General features: G+C 43.3%; 1 protein-coding gene across 1 annotated transcript in view; it reads left to right on the top strand.

Annotated features, from left to right (window-relative positions):
• The window catches only part of C8b (complement C8 beta chain), a 36,951-nt gene extending 22,680 nt beyond the window's left edge, over positions 1–14,271 (top strand). Inside the window, exons 8-12 of the mRNA XM_015484936.2 lie at positions 557–685; positions 1,435–1,598; positions 10,155–10,308; positions 11,707–11,775; positions 13,877–14,271. Of these exons, the coding sequence (XP_015340422.1) occupies positions 557–685; positions 1,435–1,598; positions 10,155–10,308; positions 11,707–11,775; positions 13,877–14,028 (668 nt within the window). The 3' untranslated portion in view covers positions 14,029–14,271. The remainder of the gene's footprint in view (positions 1–556; positions 686–1,434; positions 1,599–10,154; positions 10,309–11,706; positions 11,776–13,876) is intronic.
• Positions 14,272–17,107: the final 2,836 nt, after the last annotated feature.

Raw genomic sequence — 17,107 nt, forward strand, 5'->3', positions numbered from 1 at the left:
CAGCCTCACAGGGCTACTGAAATTGCCTTCAAGTCGTATCTGAGATTTCAGCAAGACTAGGAGAGGATGCCTGGGGGAGAATTAGGGAGAAGTAGGCAAGAGTCCAAATATGAAGAAACATAGGGAGAATGTCCCTTTTTCTTTGCGAAGTACAATACCAGACATTGTATATGCATTTCTTCAATTTACTAGTAACAAGTTTTTCCTATTTTATTAAACATTAAAGAAGCATGGGTTAGTGAAGGTGGCCAGGCTGCAGCAACCTCTGTACTCACTGAATCACTACCTACTGGCATGATAAGGAGTGAAATTCTTAGAGATGACTGAGTTTGAAGGCAGCAAAAATCCTGTCTTAGGAGGAGGCTGAACCCGAAAGTTGAGGATCTTTATAAAGCCTCTGCTCTGCTACCAGTAGCTGCCTGTATTTTCCATCATCATGGTGGTGACCCAAGTCCCTGTGACATCTGGGAAGGGTTAGGCCTCTAGAGTCATCACAGGGGAAGGGACAGAGTGAATTACCTCTTAGACCATAGACCTCTTTCCTTGCTTCCTTCAGATTTTTCTCTTAATGATGTCCATGACTGTGCCAAAGAAAATTTCAAATTTGGTGTAACCATCAAAAAAGTCGACGTGAAACTGGGTATATCAGAAAATAAATGCAACAGGATTCTGAATGAAATCAAAGGTGAGAGGCAGGGGCATGGGACTTCCAAGCTTATAATCACTTCCCCCTCCCTGGAGCTCCTGGTGCCAGTCTCCTTTTAAGCTAAGCACTGGCTTTTGAAGGCAGCAAAAATTTCACTTTCAACAGGAATCTACCCAACAAAAATGCACCAAGCTCTTACTGTGTTGCAAGCTACTTTTGCCAGCTAAACATGCAAAAATGAATTAGATTAAATCTCTATCTTTACAGTGCTCTTAAGAGGTAAGCAATCAACAAAAGTAGTAATGACATGACTGAATCCAGTGTAGGGTATCAGGGTGGACTTCCTAGAGGAAGATATATCTGCCTGCCTGCTTGCTATCTATCATCTATCAACCATTTCCCAATCTATTAATCTATCTATTTGCCTTTTATCTGCCTACCTCCCTACCTTACATCCTTCTATTTACCTATCTATTGCCTTCTATCATCCATCTCTCTACCTAGCTATCTTCCATACACTAACTTAGTAATTGGCATTTAAGATGCTCAAGGTAAATGTCCCTTCCTTGTCCTGCCCCCAGCTTGTGTGATCTGTGACTGGGTGAGCTTTCCTTTTGCTCCATACACAATGCCTCCCTTGCAGGCAGGGATGTGTCTTGTTCTCCCACGTCTCCCAAGCAAGCCAGAGAAATTATGGTACCCGAATTGTTCAATGGGCAGCAGTGAATTCAAGGTGTGAAAGTGGATCCTCTGATGAATTTCCAGCCCTTCCTATCCATTCATTCCAGATAGAAACAAGAGGAACACCATGGTGGAGGACTTGGTGGTCCTTGTACGAGGAGGAGCAAGTGAGCACATCACCACCCTGGCCTACAAGGAGTTGCCGACAGCCGACCTGATGCAGGAGTGGGGAGACGCCGTGCAGTACAGCCCAGCCATCACAAAAATCAAGGTACACACAGCCACTCTACTCACCCTTGCCTCTATCAGAACACAGCTTCGGAGGGCCCACCATGAGCCAGGGCATAGAATGCAGAGATGAGATCTATGCAGGCTCTAACTCTTAAGGCACATCCTTGACAGCAGAAATGATATCCAGAAAGAAAAGATTAGAACACATGACTTGGTACCACCTAGAGACCCCTGGCTCCCTCCTCGGGTCCCTAAGTTGCTAAAGGAAATTAGCAACCAGCTTCTGATTCTACCCTTCTTAAATTAATGTTCTTTCCATTTCATCAAGGAATCACTCATTCAGTCATTTGTTTATTTAAACATTTATCCATTCAACCAACAAACAGTGGCTAAGTTCCACTGTGATAGTTCAGGAAGTGAGGAAGGTGCTGGAGGAAAACCCAAGATACCAAGATGGAAAATACAGTCTAGGATGAACAGTAAGATGCACGCATGGACAACTAGCTTACAGGAAAGGATGAGGCATCATGATAGTAACTAACATATTCAGAGTACCTGCTGGGTACATGACATTCAGCCAGGGGCTGTAAGGGTGTTATTTCCTCTAATTTGCAATGGTCTACCAACTAAGTATGTTTATCTACTTTCATGACTGATCAAATCAAGAGAAGGTATATCCATCCTCAGTTGCTCAAGAAGCTCTGCTAGGTTCAGAGAGGAGACTTGAATTGTTTTCTACCAGCTAGAGAACACATGGTATATAATGTGGGCTTAGTGGGAAAAAAAAAATAATGATCCTAACCAACTGTCACTCCAAACAAGAGGAGTCTGACAACCTTAAACTGGAAAGACATTTGTTAGAAAAACACTGTCACACACATCAGCACAGGTACGTACTCGCCTGTGGGGACTTCTGCATGGTACCCACAGTGTGTCTGTATGATGGGCCATTGTCCAACCCCTGGAGAGTCCCTTTTGAGTCAAGGAGGGGGACTGAGAGGCTGGAGCTCTGACAAGATACTCTGCAGTCCCAGACCTTGGCACTTTTCCCCAGTATCTTCATTTGCATGTCAAATGCAGGGTTTTTCTCCAGAACAAAAAGGCTGCCATTCACATCCTCTCCTCTGCACTTGCTCAGCAGTGACCCTGAGGACATAGTTGCTGGTGATCACAGGAAGGATGAAGTCAGCCATGGGTTACAGGCAGCTCCAGAAAAATCTAGGCTTGACTGATGCCATGGTGACATTGGTTGGCATCACAGCTGGGCATGGAAAAGAACAGAGAATTTATGGGAAAATAAGTTCCTGGTTTTGTTTGTTTGTTTGTTTTAACTGAAATATCTTATCCAAATTAAAAAAAAAAATAAAATTGAACACACAAAGAAGGCCCTGGCCACTCAGCAAGGTTGAACATTAGCTGCGTGCACATCAGAGCATCAAGTGTCAAGTGTGCAGTGTGGTGGGGAAGGAGTGGGGGTGGGGAGGTCAGAGATGTTTTCCAGGAGCATTGAGGCAGAGGGGAAGGCAAGGAGGTAGAGTGTTTCTGTGCCCCTACCCCATACCTCCTAACCCATGCTGCAAACATACCCCCAGCTGTGACCTCTTTCATGCACTCTTTCTGGAAAGAGAAAACTGGGGATGGTTTCACAGTATCTCAAGATAACTCTTCTCTGCAGAGCCTGCTGACCAGGCAGCTGGGGTGATGATTGATTTTCAGGACAGCAGAGCTCACTAGATAAGCATTTCCTAAGCACATGAGCATTGGCTAAGACTTGAGGACATTCATGAGTCCTTAAGATTAAGATCTGAAACAGGATTTCAGTAGATATCAGATAGACAGGGAAGGAGCCCACAGAAGCACCCATTCACGCTATTTGCTGGTAAACTTCCGGCAGGGAGAGGTGATGCCTCATTCAAAGAAGAGTTAAGACATACGGACATATAAAGAGATTTTTGAACACAAAGTTTCGAAATTAGGTTCAAGATGCAGAAAATGAGCGTTTGTCTGTAAGGTGGAAAAACAGAAAGAAATTTTTAAATGTGTTGCTTTGTGATGATAATAAAATTCAAGAAAATGAAGAATTTATGAAATAAAAATAGAAACTGAGATGTTTAGACACTAATCAGATAAAAGGAAAGTGGCTGAATGTAGGAACCAGAAGCACAATAGCAGAATTAAAACCTACATTGGAAACTATAAAGAACAGAATTGACACTGCAGAAAATTGAGTCAGTGATGTGGAAGTGCTATAAAAAAATGTTCTTATAATGCAGAAACAAAAGACAAAGAGATTAAAACAATGACAGAAAAGAAATATGATGGATGGAGTACAGAAGTGGAAACTGAAAACACAAAGACTCCTGCCTGAGAAAGAGACAAGATTAAATGTGAGGACACATTAATCAGGCATGTAATAGGAGAAATTTCCCTGAGCTGATAATACAAAATGAACAGCTCACTGAAAACTAAGTGAAAGTACCGAAAACAAAACGATCCTGAAACCCATCCTGGAGGGATGCTTTACTTTTAGGAACAAATATAATCGACAGGAGTCAAAGTCAAATGGTCCTGGAAGTATTTGCAGCAGAAAATGCCTGAAGAGAAGAGAGCACCAACTATTAGGTCTTAAAGGAAAATTTTGTTACCCGGTGAAATGGTCTTTAATGGGTAAAGAATTTCAAAGACATTTTGAGATAATGAAAGAGTCCCAGAAAGGGATTGCCAAATCTAGCAAATGGAAAGTTCAGGATTATCCAGTTAAATTGGAATTTTGGATAGACTAGGAATAAATTTATTTTAGTGTAAGCATTTCCCAAAGATTGCATGGAATATACATATCCCCCCAGAATTATTTGTTGTTTATCTGACTTTCAAATATAACTGATAATCCTATATTTAACTGGCAATCCTACTCACAAGGTCTATCATCCATGCACATTTCTGCAGTAGTCAGGGAACCTAGGTTGTGGGCTGGGACCCAGGCTGATACACAGGAGCATTGGCACACCCAGGATAGAAGGAAAAAAAAATATGGTAGTAAACAGTGCTCATATGGAGATCAGGATAGCCTAGATCTTTCTGCAGAGAAATAACCCCCAAATCATAGTTGTTTAGTCCAATAGAAGCTTATTTCTCATCCATGTCATCTCCAAGAAGTGTTGGTTGAAAGACTCTGCTCCAGGTGGTCACTCAGGGATCCAAATGAGGGGATTATCTTGTCATGTGATCCCAAGATCACCACAGCACGGTTAGGGGAGAGCAAGAAGTCACCTCCCTCTACTCTGAAAGCTTCTGCTTGGAAGACAGTCGTCTACCTGCCTTTCACTGGTCAGAACAACTCACATTGCAAACCTGGCTTTAAGGAGGCAGCCCTATTGTGTGCAAACCTGCCTCTGAAGAACCGTAGCCCCACCAGATGCCTAGAAGGGAAAGAAGCTGAAATACTCAGTAATCGGTTAAAATGACCATCATATCTTTCTAAAGAAAAATCACTTATAGATTTCTAAAAGCAAATTACTCCAATCAAGAGAAAATTTAAAATACGATACACTAGCACTTGCCTGGTAAAATGATATCAGATTTGAACTGATAGATGTCACCCCTCAAAATAAATTCTGAATTTCAAACCAGGAAACTATGAGTACAATTGAGTATAATTAAGTGGCAGACAGCATAATAATAATAATAATAATAATAATAATAATAATGCATATTTTGCCATAAGTGGAATTCTTAATATGTGAGAAATGATACAGTTTATAAGAAAGAAACATCTCAAAGGAAATGAAACCCCAGTTGGCTGATACGCAAAAGCTAACCTCTTTAATAAATATAAAACCTAAAGTAACAAGTACAATAAATTATTTTTTAACCTATCAAGTTGACAAAGGTTAAAAGTCTATATTCAAAGCCAATGGGAGTGACAGGGTGGGAATATAATTTGGTCCAACTCTTTAGGAAAAGAACAGAAACAGATACCTCCAAAATATTCAAAAAAAAAAAAAAAAAAAACCTTTGTAGCTTTAGATCCAGTAACCCCAAATGCAAGAATCTACCAAAGAACTAATTTGAAAAGTCGATGAAGATGTCAGTAGAAAGACATGTCAGGTTTGGTTATTTGTAGTAGCAAAAGGGAAAAGAAAAAAGGAAACATCTCAAAGGCTCAACCATGGAAGAGCTGAATACATTGTGATTCATACAGCAGGAAGCTCTGAAGTCATGAAAAGGCATTTATTTTATCAAAGCCTACTGAATCATGTGGGGAAATGTTCATATTATAGTAAGCGAAAAAAAAAAGTGGGCTATAAAATTGCACTCGTGCACCGATTGGGTGTAAATATCTGTCATCCACCTGTCGACATAGAATCACTACAGGAAACAGAGCAGGACATCTTAACAGTTCAATTCCTTCCTGCCACTTACTGGCTATGTGCCTTCCATCAACTACTTAACTTTCTGTGCCTCTGCTTTTTTATCTGGACAATGGGGAAATAGAAGACTACCCACTCCCAAGGTGGCTGTGAAGATTGTTGGCTAGTGTGTGTCAAGTGTTACCCTGAGCAGTTTAGAGATGCTAGCTATGGTAACAGCCATTTGTTATGCAGAAGAGAGCCACAGTCCACTCTAGAGAAAGAACTGCATGGAGTTGAGCAGTTACTAACATCATCTCCTTCCAGCAATGGGATAAATAAAATGTTTGCAAGGCTAGATATGTCAAGGACCCAAGGACCAATTGAATATTTCGAATTGAGAGGTGCAGAGGAAAGAGGATGAGGAAAGGAGGGAAAGGGAGAGAGAAAGGAAGGAGGAGAGAAGGGAAAAAAGCAAAAAGAAACAGTGAATCTAAGAATGGACACACTGACATAAGAGTTTAAAAAGGAGATGGGGAATTCTGCAGAGTTGCTGATGAGTTCCAAAGCAAACCACTGGAGTCTGAAAATTTTATAAGAACCCTGGGGGGAATAACTAAGCCTTTTTTTTTTTTTAATCAATTGTCATCCCAAACAAGCAGGAAAAACACAGGCTTTGGATTAGCATCCTCGTGATGCCATTTTATGAGTTGTGTGACTTCGATCAATTTACCTACCCTTGTCTGAAAACGAGGCTAATAATTACTGCCATGTGAGGATGGCATGGGTCTGTTTGTCAACCCCCACATGGCCGCTGGAGCATAGTGTATGTGGAAGACTGACTGGGGTTTGGCTGCTGACTCGCCTCACTCCCTGGAAGCAGTCTCGGAGTTTGCAGGGAGATACCACGGAGGTGAAGGTGGTCTTCCACGGTGCTTGGAAGCAAAGGCAGATTGTTGGAGGAGCTCTTCACGGGTGTAAAACAAGCTCCCCCTTCCTCCCTCCTAGCCCCCAACATGTGCGGCCAGCAGGCTGGACCACTCTGCAAGCAGCTTCTGGATCAATTCATTGACCACAAAGCAGTGAGACAATGGGACCACCGAGGGGCTTGCCTTGCTTTGCCCACTGGAGCGAAGGTCAGCATCGGATGCATTAAGAAATGGAAGCAATTTTCTTCCCTCTGGAGGCTTCTATTAAGCATGATTGCCTGCATTTAGACAGACCCTAAGCTCTCCAGAGCTGGTTTGGGTCAGGATCACAAACAAAATCTGGAGAGGAGCCTGGCTCTGGATAGGAGCTGACACTTCAGCCAAGTGGAGTTGAACTCTGTGTGCGTCTGTGTGTGCACACACTCTAGTGGGAATGGCCTAGAGTCTTACACATGCTAGGAAAGCGTTCTGCCACAAAACGACACCCCCAGCCTGGAACTGAACATTTTAAACTACCTCTCTGGAATGTTCCTCTCATCATGGTCTCAACTGTGGCACCATATCCATCTGTGGCTTCTCCCTCGTGCTCACTATGAAGTCCATCAAGGGACCAGCATCTCCTGTTTCTGCCACTCTGTCTCTGACAGCCGTGTGCGCTCCTCCTTGCCTACAACCATTACCTTGAGATCCATCACCCTACAGAGGCATCCCACCCCCCTCATGCATTTTCCTTACTGAGCTGCAGAGTGCATCCTCAAGACACAGAGCTGAGCAGTGCCTGGCTCTAAACTCCACAAGCTTACAGTCTAGTCATGGCAGAAATCAAGAGGCTTCTGACATGAAAAAAAAAAATTAATGACAATAAAGAAGTAGTCAAGCCTGGCGCAGTGGCACACACCTGTAATCCCAGCAGCTCAGGAGGCTGAGGCAGGAGGAATGCAAGTTCAAAGCCAGCTTCAGCAACATAAAGAGACCCTAAACAACTTCATGAGACCCCGGGGTCTCCCTGAGGATGTGGCTTAGTAGTTAAGCATCCTTGGGTTCAATATCTGGTACAAATTTTTTTTTTTGTATACATACAAACACACACATATGTACATATGTGAGTATGTAAATGTGTATATGTAAAATCTTCAGAAGATTTCATGGAATATAACAAATAACAATTCATGACTTTGTTTTACCAAAATTATATGTTCATATATAAGCTGCAACAAATAGAATCTGCAAACTCCATTTGGATTCAGATTGTTTGGCTTTAATAGCATAATGGTATATAGGAGTGTGTATAATAAAATTACTTTTATCAAGAAAGTAGTGTATTCTATTATGGTATAGTATGAAGTCATTAAAAATTTTAAAGTTTTTATTTTTTTATATTTCATCTATCATTAAAACACATATTATTGCTATCTCAATATCTATAAATGATAAAAATAAATTTGAACTTTAGAGTCTTTTTCAATAGATACATGCTTTCTGTTTTATCTTTCTTGGTCTTGTGTAGATATACTGTATTGTAAATTATTTCATGCTCCAGGCAAATTTGAACAATAAAATATTGTTGATGATTCAACACATTTTCAGTAATTCGTCTATCTCTGTAAATTTACTTGTGGTATTTTATTTGTATGTTTAATGTTTTCAGGGTTATAACCATTTTGATTTCTCTTTCACTATCTCTAACTTTCATAATTTTTCTAAACTGTTTAAAGTAATGTAGATTATGGAATCCTTTCTATTTTTTTTTATTTATTTTTTTTGTTTGTTTTTTTTTTAATTTATTTTTTTATTGGTTGTTCAAAACATTATAAAGCTCTTGACATATCATATTTCATACATTAGATTCAAGTTGGTTATGAACTCCCAATTTTACCCCAAATACAGATTGCAGAATCACATCAGTTACACATCCACATTTATACATAATGCCCTATTAGTAACTGTTGTATTCTGCTACCTTTCCTATCCTCTACCATCCCCCCTCCCTCCCCTCCCATCTTCTCTCTCTACCCCATCCACTGTAATTCATTTCTCTCCTTGTTTATTTTCCCATTCCCCTCACAACCTCTTATATGTAATTTTGTATAACAATGAGGGTCTCCCTCCATTACCATGCAATTTCCCTTTTCTCTCCCTTTCCATCCCACCTCATGTATCTGTTTAATGTTAATCTTTTCTTCCTGCTCTTCCTCCCTGCTCTGTTCTTAGTTGCTCTCATTATATCAAAGAAGACATTTGGTATTTGTTTTTTAGGGATTGGCTAGCTTCACTAAGCATAATCTGCTCTAGTGCCATCCATTTCCCTGCAAATTCTATGATTTTGTCATTTTTTAGTGCTGTGTAATACTCCATGGTGTATAAATGCCACATTTTTAAAAAAGTTACTCAAAGACAGAATTTGTACCAGATGAGTATCCCAAGTGTTTAGTGGAAGGAAGGTGCTCGGTGAGCTTTAGAGCTCAGGAGAGGCTTCCTGATTGTGGCTCTGACATGACGGAAATGATTCTGTAGGTTTGAAGGGAGAGTGATGTGGGGACAATAATTCTAAAATACTCTTAAAAACATGCTAGAAAGTCACCTCCTCACCAAAGACAGATGAACATGCAGTCCTTCCTGTCTCACCTGCGCCTCGCCACCCATTTCCTGTGAGGTGGCTGTAACCACCACACGGTACAGATGCTCCTCAACTTACCATGAGGCGATGTCCAGATAAACCCTTCATAAATTACAAGTATCCTAGGTCACAAATGCATCTCACATCCCTAACCTGCCGAGCATCCTAGCCTGGCCACACAGTGCGATGCAAAGTGTCAGAGGTTCTCCTCCTGACCTCAGGGCTGTCTGGGAGCTGGGCTCAGAACTGCTGTCACCACTGTCCAGGATTACAAGGGAGTTTTGTATGGCAGATGGCCAGTCCAGGAAATGGTCAAAATTAAAAGTACCGTTTGTACTGAATATGAGTCACTTTCATTGAAAAATTCTAAGTCACAGACCATCTGTAATCACTGATTGGTATGTTTGGATTCTGAGTTCCTAGAGAGTGGAGATTATGTTATTCAATGTTCAGTGTCTAGCACCTAGTAGGTATCAGTGTTTGTTGGCCAGAATCTGAATGAGTTCACATGCACGTATTGGGTGACATGGAGGCAGAGAGGGATTGGGCCTCCATTCAGGTGCTGTAGCATCGGTCCAGTTCCGCAGGAGTCCACCGGCAATCTCCCTGCCCTGACCCTCTGCCCATTCCTGGGTAGACTTGCTTTGGGCCTCAATGTGATGAATGCCTTCTCTCCAAATAAATGCTTTCCTTCTTCCCAGGCAGAGCCTCTGTATGAGCTGGTGACAGCCACGGATTTTGCCTATTCCAGCACAGTGAGGCAGAACATGAAGCAGGCTCTGGAGGAGTTCCAGAGGGAAGTCAGCTCCTGCCACTGTGCTCCCTGCCAAGGGAATGGAGTTCCTGTCCTGAAAGGTACTTCTTCCAGGTCACCAGGGTCCCTGCTAGAAGCCATCATCTGAAGGAAGCTGGCTTTGGGTCCATTTGCCCAACTCTGTTTCAGAAGAAGTTAGAATGCAGACCACCCAGGAGCTACTCCTCTGACCATCAACATACCTAGGTCCCAGCCTTCAGGGCCACAGTGGGTGACAATAGCATTTAGCTGAAGCCAAAAGCAAAGAACGGCTAAAGACTCAGAGAACCTCTTCTTGTCAAGGAAGAAGGCCTGGGCTGAGTGGGAGGAAGCCTCTGTGCATGTTCTGATCAATACATGGCAAGAAGATTGGAAGGCAGCAGCAAAGATGGCCCAGCAGAAATTGGCCGTGGACTTCAAGGGTCACGTCTGGAGTGGCTGCAAGGGGCGAGGCAAACTGGGAAGGAAAGGTGGGCTGGGAACTTCTGCTCCTGTGGTGATGGGCTGGTCAGACTCTGAGCAAGAGTCCAGTTCAGCACTCCAAACAGGACATGAGGAGCCAGCCCCAGACCAGGGAGCCAACTGGAGTCAGGGCCTAGTGCAGGTGGAAGGAACTAGCCCTGCAGAGGGGACTGAGAAGTGCTCTCCAGGAGGAGGATTCCAGTTGTTCCCATTGCCTAACTGGATGTTTCTACTTCTCAGACAGAAAGGATATGGGCAAAGCAGATGTAGTGAGGGGGTCCAGCCTGGGAGTCCTGCCACAGCACATCTGACATGAGCTGACATTTGACCTCCCATGAGAGTCAGTTCCACAGGAAGTGGATCAGCTCATCAGCTCCAGGTTTTGATCTGGGGTTGCTGAAATCCTCCTTGCTTTGCACAGAATTAGAATGTAGAAGCATCCTAACCTGAGACTGTAGAGTGGAGGTGCCAGAGAGTGGCATGTTCCAAGGGCCTGACCTTTGAAGGACAGTCCTGTAACGGGATTCTGTGGGAGCAGATGAGAGAAACTCCAAGGGGACAGATTACAGATTAACATGAGGAGGCACTTCCAAAGTCTCAGAACTGGCTAAAGACAGGGTGAGCCAGGTAAGGGTAGTGAGTTCCCCATCTGTAGGGGTACTCAAGCAGAGGCTGGTGATTCCTTGTGGCAAATGATGATTGTGTCTCCATGAGGACTTCTGATCCTGAAGCCTTATAGACATGGGTCAAATGTCAGCTAAGGAGTACTTTTCCTCACCAACCCCATGTACCTCCCCGTGGTGACTCCACACATCCTTTATGACCAAAGGGCCCTCCAGGAAGGAGCAGGTATTCTTGCATTGGAACCTGCCTGACGCAAACCATTCAAGTCAGTGCTCGCCCTGTGTTCACCTAATGGAGATGCCACGCGGGAGGCTGAGCTGGGGAGCTCTGCTCCACATGGTATTTTTCATACTCTCTCCACCTGGTCTCCTCAGGTTCACGCTGTGACTGCATCTGCCCTCTGGGTTTCCAAGGCCCCGCCTGTGAGGTCACCTCTGGAGAAGGTAAGGAGTCTTTGAGAGTAAGTTGGAAAAGGGGAACTTTGGGGAATTCTAGAGAACAGTTCCAAACAACAAGTCGGCTGGGGATGAGGAGCAGGGGCCTGGACACCGTGAACCTTGAGATCCACACTGACTCCTTTTGTGTTTCATTGATTTTCACAACTGAGAGTTCTTCATGCTTACAGGATTTATGTGGCATGGCATTCATAAGTTAGACTTGGCGTCTTCAGGAATGCTTATCCTCTTTTCCTACTTAGTGAACTCCTAGTCAACCTTCAAAATCCAGTACAGATATTCCTCCTTGGCAAATATCCCTCTAATGCCCCAAGTAGAATTAGTTCCTTCTGTGGTGCCCACGGGGCTTTGGACACATCCATCATAGCTCTTACACCCTGTGTTGGGGGCATGTGCTGTTTGTGATCTCCCTGCCTCCATGAGTAGGGGTAAGAGCCCATCTGTCTGTGTCTCCATGGCCTATTACAGTTACTGCTCAGTGACACATATTGAATTAACAAGTGAAATTCCTCTGTCTCTCAAATTCTTTCACCAGTTGATTATCTAAAAGTTCTCAACCTCTTACTCCTCTCCCACTTTTAAAAAAAATTTTCTTTATTTTACCTTTTTGATGATACCCTGAAGAATAGACATGGCACATCCAAGGAAAAGAAGAAACATTTATTGAGCATCTACTGTGCACTAGGCACTTTGCTGAGACCCTTTCGTTTGGGTTCAGATTTCATCTCTATCGTTTAATAACTGTGACCTTGAACAAGATACTTGTCTACTCTGTGCCTCAGTTTCTTCATCTATAAAAGAAATATGATTGCATTAAGTACCTCACAGAGTCATCTTGACTTTATGATGAGGCCTGATAGCACTTAGAATGGTGCCCGATACAGTGTCACAGAAGACAAACACTGGTTTCTTTGTTTCAGGGTACAAGTTTCCTTTGTATATTGAATACATCAAATCTTTTAACCTTGCAGCCAACCATGAAGTCAAAACAATTGATATGCCCATTTTATTGATGAAGAAACTAAGAGTCAGTGGGTTACTGATCCTACAGGAAATGTGAGGACCTAGGTTCAGCATTGGTGGGGCTGGCCCCATAGATTTTGATATGAAAGCCTCCCTGTCCCCAACCCACCACCTCCCTAGGGAAATGCTCAGGAAGTCCTTGCTCTCTTTCTTCCCAACTCAACCAGGTCCCAAGCAATGATCTGCCCATTGAGCACACATCCATACCACACAGGATTTCTGTTGATTGGAGGACCTAGGAAAATCCCCACTCCTACTTTCTCATTTTGCATAGGGAGAGGCCCAGAGATATAACAAAATTTACCCAGAATTACACTTCAAATTAGTGGCAAAGCAGACCTGTGTTACACCATGATAGCAGTTATTGATCATTCACCAGTTTCATCAACAACCCAAAAGTCCTTGCATAGAAGGCAAGTGTTGAAGAGTGGAGAGCACCCGTGTTGGCTGTTACCTCATTTAACACACCAGGCTCACAGTAGATAACAGAGCTCCCGTTTTACAGGTTGAGAAGAAATAAATGGCCCAGCAGCCCACAGCTGAGCAGTGTCTGAGCTAGAAACCATTCAATCAAGGATGCACTCAACAAGTGCTCACCCAGAATCTCCTGGGCATCTGCCTAGGTGCTGAGGCTCATGGGTGACATGCAGCGATTGCACCATGAGAGGGAAGGTCAACATCATTTGAATTGTACCATGAATACATTTAAAGTTTCTATTGCAATCACTGCTGTGAAATGCTTCAAGAGCTTGAAATATGGGGACTTGGTGAAGAGTTAGGGGTCGGGAATGGCTTCCTGGGGGAAATGCACAGTGTTGAGATCTGAAGGCTGAATAGGGGTCAGGTGAACAGAGGAGGCAAGGGCCCAGGAGGACAGCCTGCAAGGATGCCTGTGGTGAGAGGGAGCACGTCACATACAGCAGTCAGAGATAAAGGCTGTCCACTGGAGGGCGAGACCAGAGTCTCTGCTTCCTAAAGGCATTTGGCTTCTCCTCCCTACCACACCCCATAGTGCACCAGAATGTTTTAAGAACTAATTAATGTCAGTTGACCTTCTTTCTTACAGACATCCCCACTGATGGGAAGTGGAGTTGCTGGTCCCAGTGGTCTCCGTGCTCTGGAGGACATAAAACCAGACAAAGACAGTGTAACAATCCACTTCCTCAAAACGGGGGCAGGCCCTGCTCAGGCCCAGCTGGGGAAACACTCAGGTGTTAGGGGAGGGAGCGCTTCCGCAGGTGGCCCAGCTGTGGGCTTCCCATTGGGTGTGCTCTGGACCTCAAGATGCAAGCACTCACCCCACACCAGCTCCCACCAGGCCTGATTGAGGGCAGAAAGCAGGGCCACCCAGGCCTTACGGTACAAAGTTGATTTGTAAAATGTATTTATTGATTTGAATAAAGAGTGAGTTTAAACCAAAGTCACTGCTCCCTGAAGAAGTAAAGCCTCCTTGAAATCTCACTTTGCCTACTCTATCATTTTATTTCACTCACCAGGCAGGAACTGTGTAGGGAGTTGTTCACCATGAAGCCCCACCATCTAGCCGTGATTGGCACATAGTAGGTGCCTAACAATTAATCGGTGAATGGCTGTTAAGTTGTTCTTACCTTGACAGATCCACAGTCTTGTCCAATAATAATAACAGCAGCTGGTATTTATTGTTTGACTACTATGTGCCAGCCACTGACTCAGGGATTGATTTAGTCCATCCTCATAAGGCAGATGTTAGTATTAGACAGCTGGGGAAACTGAGGCTTAGAACAGTTCAGTGACTTCTCTCCAAGTTTCCATAGTTAGAAAGCAGCCGAGCAGGGCTGCAAACTTCTATTCTAAAGCTTAAACTCTTCAGCATGATGCTTACCTACTTCTCAGCGAATGAGCATCTGGCTAAAAGAACTTTCTGTTAAATATATATATATATATATATATATATATATATATATATATATACACACACACACACACACACACACACACACCGCAGTAGAAAGTACTCTGTGTGTGTGTAAGGAGGAAGAGAGAGAGTGTGTGTGTTATTGACCAATCTCCACCAGCTGCCTTCTGAGGAGGGTGGATCTTGATTCCTCGGCCACTTTGATGCTGACCACATCAAGGGTGTGGCTGTACACTTTGGAAGCAGGAACTATGGGCCAGAGTTGAATTGGGATTATTGAAGGAAGAACATATTGGGTGCCCAGAAAAGATCCTGAGCTAAAGCCAGGGGTCAGGGAAATTGACCACTCCACAAGAGAGTTAAAAGAGAAGACCATCATGGCAGCTGGAGGAGGAAACATGTCAAGCTGATGTCTGTTGGACCAGGTACAGTATGGCCCCTCCTCCACCCTCCCCCACGACATTGTCTGAACCTTCTACTTTGCTTTTGTGCAAATACCTTTGCAGGGGAAAAGAGGGTGCTAAAGAGAAGAGTAAGCGAACTGTTGCTCTCTAGGCTACCAAACACCCAATATCTTTGTTTTTTAAGTTTGTCAAGTGGGCATTTAAACTCTATTTCTCTCACTCACTATCCTGTTAAAGCATCACGTCAGATTTTCTTTGCTCTTGGGCACTTCCTGTCTGCTTGAAGAATTTCAGGTGTATTTGTTGAAGTAAAATTGATGGGGAGACAACGCAGTTAAAGGTGGATTGATTCATCCTATTCATTTCTTTTTTATGCAGTTTATACATAATTTTATTTTTCATTTTCTGAGTCAACAGATCTAATTTTTAACATTAGGTTTCATTAGAGGCACAAAGGTACATAGTAGCCATGATAATCTTGATTTGGTGATCAACATTTATGTTTCAGTATTCCTGTTCTTCTTATAAGTTGGGGGTATAATGTTGTTTTACAACAACAAAATGGATCACACTTAAATAGGGCTTTATGCAATACAAATCATCCTATTTATTTTTGACCTATTAGATTTTAGCCAAGTCTGGACCAAAGTCTGCTTTGGGTCAAGACATCAACACATCTATGACACCAAAGCTTTGGTCCCTGCCACCCACCAATCTGGTCCAACCAGCTACCTGGAAGGGGATCAATAGAACAACCCTGGGCAGGAGCTGCTTTTTGCCACCCAGGGGTTGTTGCACCAAGTACCACGAGTGTCTGCCTTCCCGCCAACCCGTGTTCCCTGCAACGGAGCTGACGGGTCTGGCCCCTTGTTTGGCTGAATATTATTGCCTTGCAGTCTGCTGTTGTTTCAACAGGCTAATCCAATAATGTTTTATCTCTTTCATTATACGGAGGCCGTATAATTTTCTTGAGTTATAATCTATCTTCTTTTAAGATTCCCCAGAGACAGAGAAGAGCAGTTGTCTTGGGTTGACAGGAAGCTCCCATGAAGCCGACACCAGCACATCCAGGCAAGCGCTGCCAAATTAAATTCTGAATCTCAATCACAGCCACTGCTTCTAATGGGAAATTTGAGTTGATTATGGAGATGACAGCCCAGGTTCACATTTATTGCATTTAGCAGAAATTGTTTATCCTATTAAATATGGTCTTGAAGGAGAGACAATTGAATTGCCAAGCACCAGTGAATACCCGGGTGACGCCCAGGTGCTGCTAAACTGTGTAATAATTATATTCTTATTTGTGGGCTAAACTTCCCCCCATGGCTCTTTTTGCAAACAAATACATTTAGGAGGAGACTGAAACATAATGCGAGAATTAAACTAAATTAATGTAAACTGTACTTTTGGAGAATCCTGGCCACTGTCGATCACCCTGGTGTACCTGTGAAGGAGCTGGGCTGTCCAAGCAGCAGAGCCCCAGTGCTGTGGCTTGGCAGATGTCCTGGAAGCATGAGATACCTGGTGTGGGAGATTTCTGCATCCAGAAGAATGAACCTTTGAAATGCTGCGAGCTCCTCTGAGCACTTACTGTAGGGTGGGAGGCTTCCCGTGTGACCTTGGACTAATAACATAACATCTGTGGGAATAATAACTATTGTAATTAGTTTAACAATAGTAATAATAATAATAGCTGCCAATTATAGAGTGCTTCTCAGTTTATGAAGTCTTTTAACCTACATCATCTCATTTAATTTTTATCTGAGTTTGATGGGGTAGTTATTAATACAGTTGTCAGATGGCAGATAGAGGAAGCTTCAAACAGAAACCAGATCCTTTCTAAGAATGAACCGTCTATGGAAATCAAGGTGGGATATAGAGGCCAGGAAAAAGCTCCTGCTGGCAGAGAATCCAGATGCAGGGAAGTGCCCTCTCTGTCTTTGGATGATGCTGGCCCCCTCCCCAGGACTTACGGGAAAGCCCTTGGTAGAGAGTGTGC

Source organism: Marmota marmota, unplaced genomic scaffold (genome assembly GCF_001458135.2).
Source record: "Marmota marmota marmota unplaced genomic scaffold, marMar, whole genome shotgun sequence".
Classification (NCBI taxonomy): domain Eukaryota; kingdom Metazoa; phylum Chordata; class Mammalia; order Rodentia; family Sciuridae; genus Marmota; species Marmota marmota.